This window comes from Rhinoraja longicauda, chromosome 13, assembly GCF_053455715.1.
Source record: "Rhinoraja longicauda isolate Sanriku21f chromosome 13, sRhiLon1.1, whole genome shotgun sequence".
NCBI lineage: Eukaryota > Metazoa > Chordata > Chondrichthyes > Rajiformes > Arhynchobatidae > Rhinoraja > Rhinoraja longicauda.
This window is the reverse complement of record NC_135965.1, coordinates 38993885-39015188: the sequence shown is the minus strand read 5'-3', so window position 1 is coordinate 39015188 and position 21304 is coordinate 38993885. Positions and strand designations below refer to the sequence as shown.

The 21304-nt window shown below is 43.3% G+C and overlaps 1 protein-coding gene across 1 annotated transcript in view; it reads right to left on the bottom strand.

Moving 5' to 3' along the window:
• pik3cb (phosphatidylinositol-4,5-bisphosphate 3-kinase, catalytic subunit beta) overlaps window positions 1-21304 on the bottom strand; it is a 183583-nt gene that overhangs the window by 68649 nt on the left and 93630 nt on the right. Inside the window, exons 6-11 of the mRNA XM_078410822.1 lie at window positions 16887-17054; window positions 12205-12294; window positions 6856-7101; window positions 3244-3340; window positions 3008-3138; window positions 1011-1064 (exon numbers count right to left, since the gene is read on the bottom strand). Coding sequence (XP_078266948.1) covers window positions 1011-1064; window positions 3008-3138; window positions 3244-3340; window positions 6856-7101; window positions 12205-12294; window positions 16887-17054 — 786 coding nt within the window. The remainder of the gene's footprint in view (window positions 1-1010; window positions 1065-3007; window positions 3139-3243; window positions 3341-6855; window positions 7102-12204; window positions 12295-16886; window positions 17055-21304) is intronic.

The following is a 21304-nucleotide window of genomic DNA, read 5'->3' as shown; positions in this document are numbered from 1 at the left end:
TTGCGGTTTATTTTAGATAAATATCTTAATGTTTGAGAATAATACTGATTACATGGACGATAATAGATTCCCTTGAAATCATCAGTGCCACTCAATGACAAAATAGGGTGCAGAACCCAATATGTTAATGAGTTCTCGGAGTAGAATTAGTCCGTTTGGCCTGTCAAATCTACTCCGCCATTCAATCATGGCTGATCTATCTTTCCCTCTCAACCCCATTCTCCTGCCTTTGCCCCATAACACCATTACTAATCAAGAATTTGACAATCTCTGCCTTAAAAATATCCATTGATTTGGCCTCCACAGCCTTCTGTGGCAATGAATTCAACAGATTCACCACCACCAATGTAATGAGGCCATTAGCCACTAGGTGGCCTCACATCATGCATTGTGACTCCAGCTACTCATTAGCTGTGTCGGAAGGAACTACAGATGCTGGTTTAAACTGAAGATAGACACAATAAGCTGGAGTAATCAGCAGGTCAGACAGCATCAGTACATTTCAATCAGTAACATTTAATTACAATCTTTTAATTACGATCAATTAATTAAAATTTAATTAAATGTTACAATCAGTAACATTTAATCAGAACTGTCAAACTAGTCAGAGAATTAGGATGGGGGAGGGATGGAGAGAGAGGGAAAGCACGGGTTACTTTAAGTTAAAGAAGATAGACACAAAATGATGGAGTAACTCAGCGGGACAGGCAGCATCTCTGGAGAGAAGGAATAGGTGACGTTTCGGGTTGAGACCCTTTGTCAGACTGAAAGTCGCTGGAAAGGGAAACGAGAGATATAATGAACAAATGAATGAAGGATATGGAAAAAAGTAACGATGATAAAGAAAACAAGACATTGTTAGCTGTTTGTTGGGTGAGAACAAGAAACTGGTGTGACTAGGGTGGGTGGGGTGGGGTGGGGTGGGGAGGGATAGAGAGAGGGGAATTGCAGGGGTTGCTTGAAGTTAGAGAAATCAATATTCACACCACTTGGATGTAAGCTGTACTTACTGCAGTACTTAGTGTGTCACTGCTTCGTGCAATCTCAGCCGCCTTCTCCAAAATCTTCCATTAGTGTCAGTTAAAGGGAGAGAAAGAAAAAAACCATTAAGCATTCAAAAGCAAAAACAATTTTGTTTCCACAGCACATCGACCCTAGCATAATCCCAGCTTCTTTCAAAGGTGGTTTTAAACAATCAAGCTTCATGGTTGTGATAGGAGCAGAATTAGGCCATTTGGCCCATCAAGTATACTCCGCCATTCAATCTTGGCTGATCTATCTCTCCCTCCTAACCCCATTCTCCTGCCATCTCCCGATTACCCCTGACACCCGTACTAATCTAGTGCAGGTTGACTAAAACGAGAGGCAACAACACAGCACAAAATGGAAAACAATCAACAAGAGTCCTGTAACTGCATTTATCCACTTGAATTTATTTCGGTCACGGTCCATTGTTCTTCCAATATTAATTTTATCATGAAGCAAAGGAACAGTTTTTTCTGGTCAGTATTTTTAATTTCTGCAAGAATTGCAATGTCAGGTTCAGCAGAATTAATGTTTCAGTCAGGTCTACCTAACAAAGGGCTCTTCTTGTTTGCACTTGCTCTTATCTGTGATAAGACATGGTGATCAAGTAACAGAGTTTGGTATGACATTGCCCTTTCAGTTCTTGGAACTGGTAAGAAATCTCACAACGTGATAAAAGTAAGAATGCTGAAATGATGTTTGGCAGCATCAGTCTAATTGAGTGAAGGGATTCTGCTGAGATTGTGGTGTGTTACACCTCAACCAGAGCTGCTCAGCAAGGCAAACTGGCACAAAAGGAAAGGTAGAGATCCTCCTGGATCTCCTGCTTGAGAACCATTTTAACTCCTCTTCCCATTCTGACCTTTCCATCCTTGCCCACCTCCATTGAGGCCAGGCACCAACTGTTCCTCTTGGCTAACTTGCAACCCAATGGAATGAACATTTGAATTTTTCATTTTAAAATAATATCCTCTTTTCCCCTCTCCCTTGTCAATGCCCCCCCATCCCAATGCACACCCAATGCTCCCGCTACCTGGCCCCTCTTCCCCAATGCATCCATCCACTTCTACCAGTATCACTCACTCTGACTTTGTACACCATTCTACTTCTCTCCTTATCTGACACCCTTTTGTTTCCGTTTCATCTCCAGTCTGATGCTTATCCATCCATCCTCCAAACAAACCTGCCTCACTTGTATCCACCCCACCGCTCTTTTCCAGCTCTCTTCCACTGACTACAATCACTCTGAAGAAGGTTGCCGACTGAAAACGCCGCCTGTCCATTCCGTCCGCAGATGGTGCCTGACTCACTGAGATCCTCTAGCACCTGTGTTTTGCTATATATCCCATTCTCAAGGCTCCCTTCATCCGCCAAAAACTTCACTAAAGGTTTTGGAGATAAGAGAGAGTTCCACTGGCCGGAGTTTAGAAGGATAAGGGGGGGACCTGATTGAAACTTACTGAATAGTAAAAGGATAGAGTAGATGTGGAGAGGAGGTTTCCACTAGTGGGAGAGTCGAGGACCAGAGGATGTTCATTTAAGAAGGAGATGAGGAGGAATTTCTTTAGTCAGAGGGTGATGAATCTGTGGAGTTCGTTGCCACAGAAGGTTGTGGAGGCCATCCATGGATAATTGTAAGGCAGAGATAGATAGATTCTTGATTAGTACGGGTGTCAGGGGTTATGGGGAGAAGGCAGGAGAATGGGGTGAGGAGGGAGAGATAAATCAGCCATGATTGAATGGTGGAGTAGACTTGATGGGCCGAATGGCCTAATTCTGCTCCTATAACTTATGAACTCATGAATTTATTAAGTGTGATCAAACACAAAAACAATGTCAACTTCGAAGAGAAATGTAAAATATGTGGGGATTGACCTGTTAATAAATGTAATAAATTAAATGTCAACCAGCAGGTTTGTATCACCATTTGCCAATAAAGTATACGTACTGGTTTAAGCATCGTGCAGCAAAAGTTACCTACCTTGTCAAAAGCAGGGTAGAAGATGGGTGGCTTGCTGTATTCGTGGAACTGGATCTGCAGAGCTGTTGCATTCTCAGTGTATGGATTAGTCTGTGTCGTACCCATTGGGTTCAGCATCTCTTCCAGTTCGTCTAAAACCCAGGAACATTTAACGTGAATCACTGACATTTTGAAGGTGGCGTTCTGAAAACGTCAACCGTTAATTGGAGAGATGATGTTCAGAGGGCTATACGTACCGGGAAAAGATGACCAACAGTGCAGAGTGAGGCTGCCGTTCTTCAACTGACCCCTGAAGTCAAACACCATCGTATTCACCCATGCAATTGGATAATGCTGATGGAAAAGACAGACCTGTTTATGTATTGGGCTTTTCAACATTTAGGAATATATCTCCCCAAAACGTTTCAGAAAAAAACTATGTTAGTGTGTAGTCGTAGAGTTATTCATCGTTTGGAACCTCGACCGACATTGATCACACATTCCTTATGGAAGGTGGTGATGAGCTGCCTTATTGAATCGTGAATTGTGCCAAGCTTCCTGAATGTTGCTGGGAGTTTTACTCCGGTAAAGGGAGAACACTCCATCAAACTCCTGACCTATGCATTGCAGATGGTATTATCACTTCAGGGTGTCAAAACATAAGTCACCTACCACAGGATATCCAGTGGCCATAGTATTTTGTCACTGGTCCATTCGAGCTTCTGGTCAATGGTGGTTCCCAGCATATTGTATACACTGGAATTTAGAAGGATGAGAGGAGATCTTATCGAAACGTATAAGATTATTAAGGGGTTGGACACGTTAGAGGCAGGAAACATGTTCCCAATGTTGGGGGAGTCCAGAACAAGGGGCCACAGTTTAAGAATAAGTGGTAGGCCATTTAGAACTGAGATGAGGAAAAACTTTTTCAGTCAGAGAGTTGTGAATCTGTGGAATTCTCTGCCTCAGAAGGCAGTGGAGGCCAATTCTCTGAATGCATTCAAGAGAGAGCTAGATAGAGCTCTTAAGGATAGTGGAGTCAGGGGGTATGGGGAGAAGGCAGGGGCGGGGTACTGATTGAGAGTGATCAGCCATGATCACATTGAATGGCGGTGCTGGCTTGAAGGGCCGAATGACCTCCTCCTGCACCTATTGTCTATTGATGGTGGGAGACTTAGCAACAACAGTTTAGTTTAGTTTAGAGATACAGTCCGGAAACAGGCCCATCAGCCCACCAAGTCCACACCGACCAACGATCCCTGCGCATTGACACTATCCTACACACATTAGGGACAATTTACACTTATACTAAGCCAACTAACCTACAACCCTGTACGTCTTTAGAATGTGGGAGATAACCGAAGATCTCGAGGAAAACCCACACGGTCATGGGGAGAACATACAAACTCTATACATATAGCACCCGTAGTCGGGATCGAACTCGGGTCTCTGGCACTGCAAGCACTGTAAGGCAGCAACTCTACTGCTGCGCCACTGTGCCACCCTTTGAATGTCAAGGATAGGTGATTAGACATTCTCTTGTGGGAGATTATTATTGCCTAATCCTTATGGTGATGCAAATGTTATTTACCGCAGGACAGACCATGCTTAATATTGACTTAGAGGAACAAGGAACTGCAGATGATGGTTCACATAATAAAAAGATGCAAAGTGCCAGAGTAACTCAGCCAGTCAGGCAGCATCTCTGGAGAACGTGGATAGGTGACATTTCAGGTCAGGATCCAATCTACCTGAAGAAAGATCCCGACCCAAAACAATCACCTGCCCATGTTCTCCAGAGATGCTGCCTGACCCATTGAGTTTCTCCAGCACTTTGTATCTTAATGTTGCTGCATGCAGGTAAACTCGTTTTCTGAGGAGCTATAAAGTGAGTGGAGCAAACGTCGCCATGTCTGACATTATGATGGAACGATGGTAATTGAACAACCGGTTGAAGATTTCTGGGGAAGGACAATAACCTGACGAACCCCAGCTGTGATATCCTGGAATAAAACAATTATTTTATCTCCAACAACATACAGCCATCCACCCAGAATTGGAAGGGTTACAGCAAAAATGCATTCGGGATCAGAGGGTTAAATTTTGAAAAGTCAAACTAACGGTATGTGCACCTTTGAAGTTACAGAGACAGGGAGCCTATAGCTTATGCATAGGTGGGTAATACGAAGAACATCCTAATAAAACTTCCAAAGTTCCCAGTTTGTGCCTCTTGCCCATTTTATCCACCATTCAATCACCGAGTCTGAGACAGTAAACATGTTTGGTGCTCAGAAAAAAAGGTGAAAATTGATATCTTGCATTAAATAGATTTGGTATTTAAAATGCTGGAGGTTTAATTTAGAAAGAAAAATCAAAGTTGGCATAGAATCTTTCATTCAACTGTTAGCAGTGCAATATGTATCCACTAGATGGAACACAGGCCAACCTTGTTGAAATATGCCTCTGAGCAAGGAAACCATTAAATGGGGAGGGTTTGGAGGTGTTGGGGGAAGGAAGAAGCTAACCAGGCAGCACACAGACCTATGTAATTCCAGCGACTATGCAAGATATGATGGATATTTGTTTGTCCTGCCACGTCCATAGTCTACAGGGGCAGCACAGTGGCACAGCTATAGAGCTGCTGCTTCACAGCGCCAGAGACCCGGGTTCAATCCTGACTACGGGTGCTGTCTGTTTGGAGTTTGTACGTTCTCCCCGTGACCGCGTGGGGTTTTTTTCCGGGTGCTCCGGCTTCATCCCACATTCCCAAGACATGCAGGTTTGTAGGTTAATTGTCTTCTGTAAATTGCCTCCAGTATGTTGGATGCGAAAGTGAGATAATGTAGGACTAGTGTACGGGGAATTGTTGGTCGGTATGGACACGCTGGGAAGAAGGGCCTGTTTCCCTGCTGTATCTCTAAACTAAACGAATAGCATTAGCAATACATTCCAAACTAATGTGCACCATTATTAGGAGTGAATTTGCACAAATTCAATGTTAGTGTAAAATGTTTTGAGATTTTAACATGAAGAAGATGAAGGTTCCATCTTCAGGAATCCTCAAAACCTTTCAAATGATGTTGATAAATTTACATATTTGTGCTAATATAGTGAAGTGCCCAAAAAGAGTTATTACTTCAGTTTAGTTTAGACATGCAGCATGGAAACAGGCTCTTGGACCTACAGAGTCCACGCCGACTGTTGATCACCCATCAACAGTGGTTCTACTGTAGGTTACCCTATTCACAATGCATTTACAGAGGCCAATTAACCTACAAACCTTTGTGATACCTTCGATTTGTACCAGCATCTGCAGTTATTTTCCTACAAACCCCACAGGTCTTTGGAATGTGGGAGGAAACTGGAGCACTCGGAGAAAACCCACGTGGTCACAGGAAGATCGTGCAAACTCCACACAGATAGCACCCGAGTTCAGGATCGAACCCCGGACTCTTGCGCTTTGAGGCAGTGGTTCTACCAGCTGCACCGCCGTGCAAAATAATATAATTGTTTGATATTTATTCACAAAATGCTGGAGTAACTCAGCAGGTCAGACAGCATCTCAGGAGATTTTGTGAATAAATACCTTCGATTTGTACCAGCATCTGCAGTTATTTTCTTACACTAATTGTTTGATATCATATTTTGTCTTCACAGGGCAAAATAAGATATCCAACCCAATCAAGATATATTAGTGCAAGTGACCAAAATTTGGTTCAGGTAATAAAGTATAAGGAAGGATGTAAAGGAGAGAGGTTCAGGGGTCATGGTAAACATCCTACTTTGAGGCTAAACAGTTAATGTAACACCAGTCATTACACCCAAGCCATTGACACAGTAAATATGGTTGTGGAATTGATAATACTAACCACTTTTCCTGCTTTCCGAATGGTTTGGTACTTAGACACGTTCTTCGTTGATTTTTGTTTCTTCACTTTATCCATCACTCCGTACACTGCAAAGCAGAGTCTAGACATCCTTGGCAGGTCGCAGATGTTAATTTCAAAGTCCAGGGTCTCGTTCCAGACGAGATCATTTTTTCCAGAGACCTCGCTGCTTACAGCAGGTTCACACAGGAGCTCAGTTCCATGGAAAATGCCGGCCCTGATTTGAACCTACGGGAATGGGAAACAGATGGATCAAAGCAAGGCTGTGGCAAGATGCAAGAGGCTGCCTCAGAATGGATACAATGCAATTTCATGAAGGGATTTCACGCATCTCCTATTACAGATACGACCACCTGTATCTTATCCGTGGCCAAGAGTTGCACTTGCAATAACCTTACTTCGCAAGGTTGTATTTTGTATTCTGCAGAATACAAAAACGCCAAAAGAAGAACATCCAACAATATCAAATCTGCCTGCAATATTCCGTGCCTGTGTGTCTTTTGAACAGGAGCTCCAGAGTCGTAACGAGCAATGAAATAAAGAAACCTGGTTTGAATCGCGTAAAATTAATAACAACTGCAGGTGGTCTAAATTATTCTGCTACAACAGGTAGAAGAGAACTATGTATACTTTGGCATTAGGGTTTACATGTGATCAAAGATAAAAAATATCAGGAGTATCAGTACACTGCATGTGTAGGGAAGAACTGCAGATGCTGGTTTAAACTGAAGGGAGACACAAACAGCTGGAGTAACTCAACGGGTCAGGCAGCATCTCTGGAGAAAAGGAATAGGTGACGTTTCAGGTTGAGACCTTTCTTCAGACTGAGAGTCAGGGGAGAGGGAAGCGACAGGTATAGAAGGTTGAGAGGGTGTTGCAGAACTCTCGTCGTCGGAGAGAGGAGAAGAACTTCTTCAAAGTTGGCATTCCTTGAGGAGATTTCGCAGAGAAGCACACAAAATGTGTAAGAAGAAACTGCAGATGCAGGTTTACATAAGGTCAGTGTGTCTATTTCAACAAAGTAGGGGGGGTCGGGGGTCGGGGGAGATTATTTCTGTTGATTCAGGACACAGGGTCCGAAATTCTATTCTGCATTCACAACAATTTGTTAGATGCGACCAACAGGAGTGAACGGAATCAGTCCGGGTCCCAAACACTCAAATAGATGTTGTCCAACCCAGAATAGCTTCACTGCAGCATACTTTCACCACTTCTTTCATATCCAGAGGAAGGTCGTCGATACTGTGCCAAAACAGAGTCCTTCTCGACCTCAATTCTCGATCCACAACCACCGTATGTTGGGAACTTTTGCTCCTGAAGAGCCTGCTATGCTCATACTTTTTTTGCATATCTTTCATTCATTTGTTCTATATCTCTCTGCCGCACCGTCTATATCTCTCGTTTCTCTCAATCTGAATCTGAATGACCTTTATTGTCATTCAAAATGAATTTAACGAAAATCCATTTGCCACAACAGTACAGAGTAAAAGACACAAGACACACAATTTTAACACAAACATCCATCACAGTGACTCCTCCAGACACCCCTTCACTGTGATGGAAGGCAACAAAAAAATCTTCTCTCTTCCCCCATGCTTCTCCCACGGACAGATAGTTCGACATTTGCCGATAGTTAGACTTCTCTCAGTCTGAAGAAGGATCAAAATCTGACTGCACCATCTGATGGCAGCACTACATAGTTTAATCCAGAAATCAAAGACTTGCTGTCTAATTTTCCCCACAGTTCAAATAAATAGTTTATAGAGCGAGTCCTGACCTACCACCTACCTCAGGGGGCCCCCACGAACTTTCTTTAATCGGACTTGATCTTGCACCAAACATTATTCCCTTTACCCTGTATCTGTACCTGTGATTGTAATTTTGTCTAGTCTTTCCGCTGACTGGAAAGCACGCAACAAAAAGGCTTTTAACTGTAGCTTGGTGTAATTGGCAATAAACCAAACTAAACCAATACCACATTAGTTCTCAGATTAAAAACGATGAGAATGTTCATTAAATACCCACTTAGTATAACCCCCCAAAAAGTAGACCTCACCGTTATCATTAAACTTTTATGTCGAAGAATAACATTTCATGTATTCAGGAATTAATCATTATGAGAGACAAAACATGTTTTAACTTCCCGTTTCTTTTATTTCTATGTTAGTGCCATGTTTCCTTCCCTTTATCACTTTTAGTACATAATTCAACAGAGGATTAAACAATCAAGCTTTCTGGTTTTGACCTTTGTCTCAGTAAATGATTTATCAGTCCGATTGGTTAAAGAAATGATTGATCTTTTCACACAGGAGTCAGAATTGCTAAAGAGGCACTGCGCTCAACAGCTCTCAAATTACTAGGAGCACCTGCACACAATATCTGCAGGCAGCTGGAAGTATAATGAAAAGCAAGCACCACTCATTCATTATGTACCACAAACGCAGGCCATTTGAAGTTCGCCAGCTAACTTCCATATGAATGGACTCACTAGCAATGCAGATCCTTAAGCTTTCTTTAAAACAAGAGTCAACAGACAAATGTGCCAAATTTGACTAGGTTATCAACACAATGCCAAATGCAAAATTGTCTTGAATTAAATTTTTCAATCAACTGTACTGCATTCCGAAATAGGGAGGCATAGACAGTTCATAAGTTCTAGGAGCAGAATTAGGCCATTCAGCCCATCGAGTCTACTCTGCCATTCAATCATGACTGACCTATCTCTCCCTCCGAACCTCCTGCCTTCTCCCCATAACCTCGGACACCCATACTAATCAAGTATCTGTCAATCTCCGCCTTAAAAATATCAATTGACTTGGCCTCCGCAGCCGTCTGTGGCAATAGACAATAGGTGCAGGAGGAGGCCATTCGGCCTTTTGAGCCAGCACTGCCATTCAATGTGATCATGGCTGATCATTCACAATCAGTATCCCGTTCCTGCCTTCTCCCCATACCCCATGACTATCATTAAGAGCTCTATCTAGCTCTCCCTTGAAAGCATTCAGAGAATTGGCCTCCACTGCCTTCTGAGGCAGAGAATTCCACAGATTTACAACTCTCTGAGTGAAAAAGTTTTTCCCCATCTCCATTCTAAATGGCCTACCCCTTATTCTTAAACTGTGGCCCCTGGTTCTGGACTCGCCCAACATTGGGAACATGTTTCCTGCCTCTAGCGTGTCCAATCCCTTAATAATCTTATATGTTTCAATAAGATCCCCTCTCATCCTAAATACCAGTGTATATAAGCCTAGCCGCTCCAGTCTTTCAACATACGACAGTCCCGCCATTTCGGGAATTAACCTAGTGAACCTACGCTGCACTCCCTCAATAGCAAGAATGTCCTTCCTCAAATTTGGGGAATGAAATCCACAGACTCACCACCCTCTGACTAAAAATTCTGAAGAAAGTTTAATTTTTTGGGAGGGAAAAGAGACCTTAAGGGGGCATCTGTTTGCTGCTGTGGGCAAAGAGTACAGTGGTGGGCTTTCCCACTCGATGTTCAGCCACCATGAGCATCACAAGGGTGAGCATCACCAATATCAGCAGCAGCCACCACCCGCAAGGTTTAGCCACAGCCACATGTGAAAGAAAGCCTGTTGTAGGGGCAACTGCATTAGCACATCGAAAGCAAAAAGAAAAGAAATCTGAAATTAAAAGCAGAAAATACGGGGCAAACTGGACAATGTCTACAGATCTCTAAAGTTAATACAAAGATAAAAGCGAATGCAAGGCACAGAGAGATGAAAATGCGGATTAATTGATACAAGTCACAAGGCCCATTGCTACATCCGTCCAGCAAGAAAACAAAGCCAATTCACTTGGATTTGAATGCTGCTTATATCTGACTGTAAATGGCGATTAAGCTGCCACATTGCCTCGCTACAAGCAATAATGGGGATGAATGGAGTACTTCTCGTCTGAATGCGAGTATCACCTAGAGTGATACAGCGTTCACTCTTCATGCGGCCCAAATATGCTTTGTGAGACTTCACGTTGCAATTGTGTCCGTGTCTTAAAACCGACTTTGCATTAGCCATGAGCACGACAATTAAACCGGGTAACCACTGGTAAAACACGACTTCCCGTTGTAAACAAAGGAGGCACAAAGACCAAATACAGAGAGCTGATTGTGAACACTGACCATGAGCTAGTGTGCTACGTGGCTGTGGCATTCTTTAAAACATTTTATGTTACAGTGCCCCTGGCACAGATGCCTGCCTGTGGATCGAAAAATCAAACCCCACCATTGTAGCATCATCCTTGCTCCCAGGCTGGATGGCTGATTCTCAATGTTGCTTGTGAAATCCCAAAGTTATTAATAACTAATTATCGATCACTAATGATTAATTACCAAAAAAAGCATAAATCCGTTATATTAAATTCAGACTACCAATTAAATATACATCATCCTCGGTATCAAAACATCACTTTTAAGTCTACATGCATTATCTCCAGGTAAGTCATAGGAGCAGAATTAGGCCATTCGGTCCATCAAGTCCACAATGCCATTCAATCATGGCTATCACAAAATGCTGGAGTAACTCAGCGGGTCAGGCAGCATCTCAGGAGAGAAGAAATGGGTGAAGAAGGGTCTCGACCCGAAACGTCATCCATTCCTTCTCTCCTGAGATGCTGCCTGACCCGCTGAGTTACTCCAGCATTTTGTGATACCGTCGATTTGTACCAGCGTCTGCAGTTATTTTCCTATTCAATCTTGGCTGATCTATCTTTCCCTCTCAACCCCATTCTCCTGGCTTCGCCCCATAACCTTTGACACCCTTACTAATCAAAAACCCGGTAATCTCCACTTCAAAAATACCTAATGACTTGGTCTCCACAATCTTCATTAGTCCTAGCACTCCCTCCCCCCTAACCCACCATAATATCTGCAATCACACAACATGTAAAATTCACCCCAGGGAAGATTAGTACCCACGTAGTCCAGGCATCATTTAACCAGAATTACACCTGCTTTAGGGAGGATTAGCTGCAGAGAGAGGTGGGACAGACCCGGATTGTTTTCTCTGGACCGCTGGAGGTTGCGGGGAGACCTGATAGAAGTATGTAAGTGTTCCCAACTATAAACATTGCCTTTGGTCAAGTCAGACAAATGACACTTTAAAAATGTCCAGGATATCCTTGAAGTGTCTCGTCACAAATGAAGCTGGGAAAAATTGTGTGAAATATCGTGGAAAAAATATGGGAGAATGGGACAATACGGGACAATGCTGGAACACTCCATCGTACATGTATATAATCCACTATCGTGTACAGCTTTGATTTAGAATCCACTTTGTATCATTTCATTTTAAACATAACAGTCGTACCTACCCGCAAAGCTTCATCTGCATTTATTTTATTCCCTCGGACAAGAACAATCTTGAAAGGAATATTTATGTCCCAAATACTATTCGTCATTTGCTGAGGAAAAAAGAACATTAGCAGGAATTAATAACAGCATCCTATCTATTCAACCTGTAGCTAGCAAAAAAATAGGTTAAAAAATAAATCAAAATTGTTCTGACAATTATCAGCAGTTTCATTTTAAAGTGTTGAACGCAACTTATTAACACGTATGTTTAAAATCTTCATTCAAAAGTTCACCCATATCTAAGATTCTAGACCTGTTTAGCAAGTGAGATGTAGTGACAAGTTCTTTTCCTGGCTCAGGAGCCTCAAATCTAAGGGCACGGTGAAGAATAAGGAATAGGCTGTTTAAAACTGCGAAGAGAAGGAATTTCTTCACTTCAAGGATGGTGAATATTTGATATTCCTTCCCCCAGGATTACCTACAGTTTTGGTCTCCTAATCTGAGGAAAGACATTCTTGCCATAGAGGGAGTACAGAGAAGGTTCACCAGATTGATTCCTGGGATGGCAGGACTTTCATATGAAGAAAGACTGGATAGACTCGGCTTGTACTCACTGGAATTTAGAAGGTTGAGGGGGGATCTTAGAGAAACTTACAAAATTCTTAAGGGGTTTCTTAAGGGGTTGGACAGGCTAGATGCAGGAAGATTGTTCCCGATGTTGGGGAAGTCCAGAACAAGGGGTCACAGTTTAAGGATAAGGGGGAAGTCTTTTAGGACCGAGATGAGAAAGTTTTTTTTCACACAGAGTGGTGAATCTGTGGAATTCTCTGCCACAGAACGTAGTTGAGGCCAGTTCATTGGCTATATTTAAGAGGGAGTTAGATGTGGCCCTTGTGGCTAAAGGGATCAGGGGGTATGGAGAGAAGGTAGGTACCGGATACTGAGTTGGATGATCAACCATGATCATATTGAATGGCGGTGCAGGCTCGAAGGGCCGAATGGCCTACTCCTGCACCTATTTTCTATGTTTCTATGTGAGGAGGTTGTACACTGTGGACACAAGGAACAGCAGATGCTAGAATCTTGAGCAAAACACAAAGTGCTGGAAGAAGTCAGTGGGTCGAGCAGCGTCTATAGAGGGAATGGATAGGTGAAATTTCGGAACGGGACCCTTCTTCAGATCCATTCTTCAGGGCTGTATAATTGTGTTTATTCAAAATATCCAAGGACGTATAGATTTGTAGGTTAATTGGGTTAATTGTATTTGTAAAGCGCTTTGTGCATGTGTTAAGGCGCTATATAAAATAAATATATTATTATTATTATTATTAGTGTGTGTGGGATAGCGTAATAGTGGGGACCGCCGGTCGGTGGGCCGAAGGGCTTGTTTCCGTGCTGTATCTCAAAACTAAACTAAATATCAAAGGATTGATTCATTACTAGATTTTGAGGGACATGGAAACAATGCAGGGAAATGGCACTAAGGTAAAAGTCAACCTCACTGGATTACAGACCTTCTCTGCTTATTTCATATATATTCTTATGCTCCTAGCACAGCTGGCAAAGTGATTTCCATGACTCTGCTGTTAACAAGGAAGTCATAAATAATAGTTATGTCTGCAAAAATAAGTTATTTTTAAATTGAAACTCAGTTGTATTTTAGTGTAGAGTGCAAAGTGAGATTGGCGAGACGGATTTCCATTAAGTTCTGAAAGTTTTGCTGCAACAGACTGTGGAATAGATTCATCGTAAACCCAATTTTAAATCACCATGACTTTTTTTTTTTTAAAGTACATACACTATACATACACTATAGAAACTGACAAATTGTCATCAAGGTTACGGTTGAGCAGTTAGTATGTAATTCTGTGCACAATGGGACAATTACCGTACTTTATTTATCACAGAATGGAGCTAATCTATTTTCAGACATTTCCTTCCACTCATAAACCTATATTCAATGATGTCAATTGTCTATTACAATAACGGCTTTGATTATCTGTCAGTGTAAACTACAGGCTCCCAGTGAACCAACACTCGAGGGAAAATTTAGCACCCCATTTCATTGCCACATCTTTTGACAAACACAGGGCCAAACCTTTCATGCCCTGATATTGTCCCAATGTACTTTACAGCTGTGGAAATGCTTTCAATATTCCACTATTCATTAGCATTCCAAATATTCATTGGTAAAGTCAAGATCATCTATTTTAGGAAAGGGGCACGAACTGCTGGATTAACTCAAAACGTCAGCCAGGATCTCTCGTGAACATGGACTTGTGATGATTTGGGTCGGGGACCCTCCTTCAGACTGATTGTGGGGAAAGGTGGGGCTGGAGAGGGGAGTGTGATGGAGCTAGTGGCAGTGGAGGCCAATTCTCTGAATGCATTCAAGAGAGCTGGATAGAGCTCTTAAGGATAGCGGAGTCAGGGGGTATGGGGAGAAGGCAGGAACGGGGTACTGATTGCGAATGATCAGCCATGATCACATTGGATGGCAGTGCTGGCTCGAAGGGCCGAATGGCCTCCTCCTGCACCTATTGTCTATTGAGTAGAGTCATAGAGTCAGACAGAGTGGAAACAGGCCTTTCAGTCCTACTTGCCCACAACGACCAAAATGTCCCAGCCACTGTAGTCCCACCTGCCCGCGTTTGGTCCATATCCTTCCAAACCTGTCCTATCCGTGTACCTGTCTAACTGTTTCTTAAACATTGGGATAATCCCTGCCTCAACTACCTCCTCTGGTAGTTCGTTCCATACACCCACCACCCTTTGTGTGAAAAAGTTTCCCCTCAGACTCCTATTAAATCTTTTCCCCTTCACCTTAAACCTCGACATGCAGAAAACATGTTCCCAATGTTGGGGGAGTCCAGAACAAGGGGCCACAGTTTAAGAATAAGGGGTAGGCCATTTACAACGGAGATGAGGAAGAACTTTTTCAGTCAGAGAGTGGTGAAGGTGTGGAATTCTCTGCCTCAGAAGGCAGTGGAGGCCAGTTCGTTGGATGCTTTCAAGAGAGAGCTAGATAGAGCTCTTAAGGATAGCGGAGTGAGGGGGTATGGGGAGAAGGCAGGAACGGGGTACTGATTGAGAGTGATCAGCCATGATCGCATTGAATGGCGGTGCTGGCTCGAAGGGCTGAATGGCCTACTCCTACACCTATTGTCTATTGTCTATTGTCTATTGTCTATTGTCGATTCCCCTACTCTGGGCAAGAGACACTGTGCATCTACCCGATCTATTCCCTTCATGATTTTATACACCTCTATAAGATCACTCATCATCCTCCTTTGCTCCAAGGAATAGAGTCCCAGTCTGCTCAACCTCTCCATATAACTCAGACCCTCGAGTCCTGGCAACCTCCTCATAAACCTTCTCCGGATGCTAATTGAGCATCTGCAGTTCCTTCTTTCTCCATCTATTTTAAGAACTTTGGGCAAAGGTTAAATAGTGGCTCAGACAACAGAGAACCAATTCTCTCCTCGGGGATCCATTACCCCTGGGGAAAAAAAGGGCAAATGGACTCAATGGCTTATTTAAAAGTTGCACCTCATGACTGTACAGCAACCTCTTAGTCTTGCCTTGTCAGCTTATATGTTATGCTACAATCTTCTGATTCAGAGGCCACCAACTAAACCACAAGCATGACTGAAACACTGACTAAGTGTGAGGTTGTGGAACATTTACCAGCTCTCCAGTCCACCAAACACTCTTGGTCCTAAATATAACAAAGTAGAACAATCAGCTTCATACATAACATGGTCAAGATCAGTTCAATAAACAGCTCTATGTGAGCTCACTAACAGTGCTGCAGTGAAACATTTGCTTCCATTTGTTCGTTTCTGTTTACCATCACTGTTGTAATTGGATCATTGGATCTATGTTGTTCTGACCCCAGACACAAACATCTTCAAACAATCTTCAAACTCATCCTGAAGGGCGGCACGGTGGCGCAGCAGTAGAGTTGCTGCCTTATAGCGCTTGCAGCGCCGGAGACCCGGGTTCGATCCTGACTACGGGTGCAGTCTGTGGAGTTTGTACATTCTTCCCGTGACCGCATGGGTTTTCTCCGAGATTTTCTGTTTCCTCCCACACTCCAAAGATGTGCAGTTTTGTAGATCAATTGGCTTGACATACGGTAAATTGTCCCTAGTGTGTGTATGATACTGTTAGTGTGCGGGGATCGCTGGTCGGTGCGGACCCGGTGGGCTGAAAGGGCTGTTTCTGCGCTCTATCTCTAAACTAAACTAAAAAAAAACTAAACTAAACCAATGATATCACGAGACCAGCAAACCATTTTCCTCTTGTGGCGACGTGACGGCCATCTTGAGTAACATCCACTGGCGTCCGTTTAGTCCCTGTTCCACACTCTGGTTGTTAAAAATCGGGGTTCCACACTCCTACCTTTGTAGCTTTGGCAGAACGATCTGCCGGAGGAGGTAGTTGAGGCAGACTGCAGCAGCTTTTAAGAAACAATTCAATTAGACGGGTACATGGACAGGATAGGTCTAGAGGGATATGGCCCAAACACAGGCAGGTGGGACTAGTGAAGATGGGACATGTTGATCAGTGTGGACAAGTTGGGCCGAAGGGCCTGTTTCCACATTGCATGACTCTTTGGCTGTATAACACAAACGGAGACCACATCCTTTTAAATAGCACATAAAAACAAGACATGGCAACTGCTGCCTGCTTTACTTACAGAAATAGTCCGTTTCTTCGGTGGAAGAGGAAGAGGAGCAGAGGATATTTTCCGATGCAAGGCCATACCAATGGCTGACATTTCTAGATCACACATTTCTTTGATGACGCCGCACTCCATCACAGTCAACTGAGGGTGGGTTCCATTTAACACACAGTTCCTTATATACTGAAAAGTATGAAAATCACAAAGTAAGCAGAAGCCCTTGCTCAATCCACAGCAAAACCTAGAACCCACATCAGGTTTGTCCTCCCGACATTCAACAGGAAAGGCACAAAGCACAGCCTGTGCAGACTTGACAATGATACAAACAGGTTACAGGATTTTGGCAGTGTTAATAAAACGAACAATTTGCAAGTACAAATTTTAGGCGGCATAATCTTACAGCAAAGGGCGGCAAAGGGTTGCGCAGCGATAGAGTTGCTGCCTTACAGTGGCAAAGACCTGTGTTCGATCCAGAACTTGGATGCTGTCTGTATGGAGTTTGTACGTTCTCCCCGTGACCTGCGTGGGTTTTCTCCGTGTGCTATGGTTTCCTCCCACACTCCAAAGGTGTACAGGTTTATTGGCTTTGGTAAAAATTGTAAATTGTCTCGAGTGTGTGTAGGATGGTGCTAATGTATGGGGATCGATCGTCAGCGTGGACTCGGTGGGCCAAAAGGCCTGTTTCCGCTCTGTGTCTCTAAACTAAACTAAACAAAGTTTCGTTTCAAACATTTAAGTATTATTAATTAAATATTTAGGCTTCAGGAATTGGAACAAGTAACAGGGAAATATATAATACTCCAAACCCTGGAAAATGCCGCGGTCAATGGAACATATGGGACCTATTATAAAAGGCTTGTGCCATTGAATCTGCGTTGTTGAATCTGGACTTCCAGTATTCTTGCTATTGTTGGCACGGTAATCAAAGAAAAGGAATTCCGAACACCTCCAAATCAATATTTTTATAGGTTTTGAGCTCCTGCTGGGTGTTTATTTAAATGGAGAACAGCTCGACTTACTTATTCCATTTTACTGTCAGCAGTTGCGGAGTTTTGCTTTCAGAGGATCAGCAAGAAAATTGCCCAATGTACAAAATGAAGACCAAGGAGTAGATTACAAATCCTGAACCTAATACTGAACCAGAAAATGAGTCGATGTTATCCAATATCAAATATCATCATCAAACATGGAAAATTGTTTCCCATGTTGGATTGACACTAGGATTTAAAACATTTACATTTTATGTCGTCTATTTTTAGCTGCATTAATTTAGTTTAGTTTCGAGTTTAGTTTGGAGACATGGTGCGTAACCAGGCCCTTCAACCCACCGAGTCCGTGCCGACCAGCGATTCCCACACATTGATGCCATCCTACACACTAGGGACAATTTACAATCTTTACCGAAGCAAATTAACCTACAAACTTGTACGTCTTTGGAGTGTGGGAGGAAACCGGGGCACCTGGAGAAAACCCACGCGGTCACGGGGAGAATGTACAAACTCCGTACAGACAGCACCTGTAGTCGGGATTGAACCCAGGTCTCTGGCACTGTAAGGCAGTAAGTCTACTGCAGCACAGCTGTGCCACTCCTTAGGTAAGCTTTACTAAGTTATTACCATTAAATGTGATAAAGGAAATATTTAAAAGAAAAAAGTTCAAAGATGCACTTTAAAAGCTGTCAGTTACACTGGCTAAATGTCAGAAAGATGTACAGTACAGAAACAGATCATTCGGCACACCTTGTCCATGAGACTAACTCAAGTTGACATTTACTTACATTTGGCGATATCCCTCCAAACAATTCCTATGCATAAATCTGTCCAAATATCTTTCAAAAGTCATAATTATATCCAATTCTCTTGCTTCCTTTGGCTCATTCCAGATTATGGCTTACCCTCTGAATGAAAAGATTGCCTCTTAAATTTCTACCTTCTCACCTTAAGCCTGTGCCCTCTGGTTTGAGAATCCTGTACCCTGGAAAAAAGACTGGGCATTCATCTTTTTTTTGCATTTAGCAATGACCAAAGGAAACGGAGGAGAAATGGGCACAATGCCTCTCCCACCAGCCCTAAATAGTCTCATGAGAACAGAACCCAGAGCCCACACTCTCATTTGCAACCTGATTAAATCATCGTCTCAAAGGGATGTGAAATACTCAACAAGATGGGGGAGGGCAGGCAGCAGAGGAACACGTGGAATATTCATAAGATCATAAGTGATAATTTCAGGGTTTTTTTGTTTTAGAGGTATAGCGCAGAAACAGGCCCTTCGGCCCACCGAATCCGTACCGACCAGCGATCTCCGCACATTGACACTGTCCCACACACACTACAGACAATTTACAATCCTACCAAGCAAATTAACCTGAAAACATGCATGTCTTTGGAGTGTGGGTGGAAACTGAAGATCTCGGAGAAAACCCATGCGGTCACGGGGAGAACGTGAAAACTCTGTGCAGACAGCACCCGTAGTTGGGATCGAACCCGGGTCTCTGACGCTGTAAGCACTGTAAGGTAGCAACTCTACCGCTGCGCCACCGTGCCGCTTGGGAATCGAATTAGGCAATTCGGCCCATCAAGTCTACTCCGTCTTTCAATCACGGATGATCTATCTTTCCCTCCTAACCCCCTCCCATCTTGATCTATCCCTCCTAACATATTGTGTTTCCTCAAGGAAATTCGTTAAAGACAAATTAAAATATTAAAACATGCTGATGGTCAATCAGTGTCTTCGAGAAGAGAATAGTTCCTATTTGAACTGTTCACCTCTAGCACATTGGCAATGGATTGAGCTGCCTGGTAGCTGGCAGAGCCATAAGGAAACACCGACTATCAGGCATTTGCACATCGCAGATATCTCCGTCAACGGCTCGGAGGCACGGTGGCTCAGCGGTAGAGTTGCTGACTGTGTGGAGTTTGTACGTTCCTGCAAGACCTGGGTGGGTTTTCTCCTGGTGCTCCGGTTTCCTCTCAACATTCCAAAGGCGTGCAAGTTTGTAGGTCAATTGGCTTCTTCTGTAAATTGGTCCTCGTGTGTGGGATGCGAAAGTGCATTAGCACAGAACTAGTGTACAGGTGGCCGATGGTCGGAGTGGTCTCGCCCTCACCTTTGGTCAGAAGGCAGGCTGAACTTGTGCTCTCACCTACCATGGTAGTGAATTCCACCTCCCCTGCTCCCCTCCTTCCCGCAGTACAGAGCTGGAGGCAGGGAATATCCAGGCCTCTGATGGTAAAGATCCAGCCTTTACTGAGATCTATTTGGAGACATTTGTATGGGTGTCCTCCAAGAACTCACAAGATCGATGCCTCAATTGGAGTTTTCAGTTGGGTGCAGGGTGACAGCATGGCCAATGACCATTAAATGTTCATATTTTACCTCATTGCTTTTCTTAAAATATTTATTAGCAGAGGTGGAAAATGCAATGACTGATACAGCTTTTCCCATCAGCTATGGATGAGAGGTGCAAGGGATTGCCCATGAATTTCCATTCATGGATATGCACAATTAGCAGGCATGTTAGTGACCATCAAAGCAGTTTTATAAGCAATTGTTTTAAAACAAATACAAATAGTAGAAGACGCAGTTCTTTTCAAGGACAATTGAACAGTTTCTGCCCACAATATAAAAAAAAGGGAGACTATCCTTGACAGAACACACATAGAACAGTACAGCACAGGAAAAGGCATTTCAACCCAACATAGTTTTTGTGCCAAAACACAATGCCAAGTTAAACTGATCTCATCTGCCTGTACATGATCCATATCCCTCTACTCCCTGCACTTCCATGTAAGAATAGAAAGGCAGATTATTATCTGAATGGTGTCAAGTTAGGAGGAGGGGGAGTACAACGAGATCTGGGTGTCCTAGTGCATCAGTCAATGAAAGGAAGCATGCAGGTACAGCAGGCAGTGAAGAAAGCCAATGGAATGTTGGCCTTCGTAACAAGAGGAGTTGAGTATAGGAGCAAAGAGGTCCTTCTACAGTTGTACCGGGCCCTGGTGAGACCGCACCTGGAGTACTGTGTGCAGTTTTGGTCTCCAAATTTGAGGAAGGATATTCTTGCTATGGAGGGCGTGCAGCGTAGGTTCACTAGGTTAATTCCCGGAATGGCGGGACTGTCGTATGTTGAAAGGCTGGAGTGATTGGGCTTGTATACACTGGAATTTAGAAGGATGAGGGGGGTTCTTATTGAAACATATAAGATAATTAGGGGATTGGACACATTAGAGGCAGATAACATGTTCCCAATGTTGGGGGAGTCCAGAACAAGGGGCCACAGTTTAAGAATAAGGGGTAGGCCATTTAGAACGGAGATGAGGAAGAACTTTTTCAGTCAGAGGGTGGTGAAGGTGTGGAATTCTCTGTCTCAGAAGGCAGTGGAGGCCAGTTCGTTGGATGCTTTCAAGAGAGAGCTGGATAGAGCTCTTAAGGAT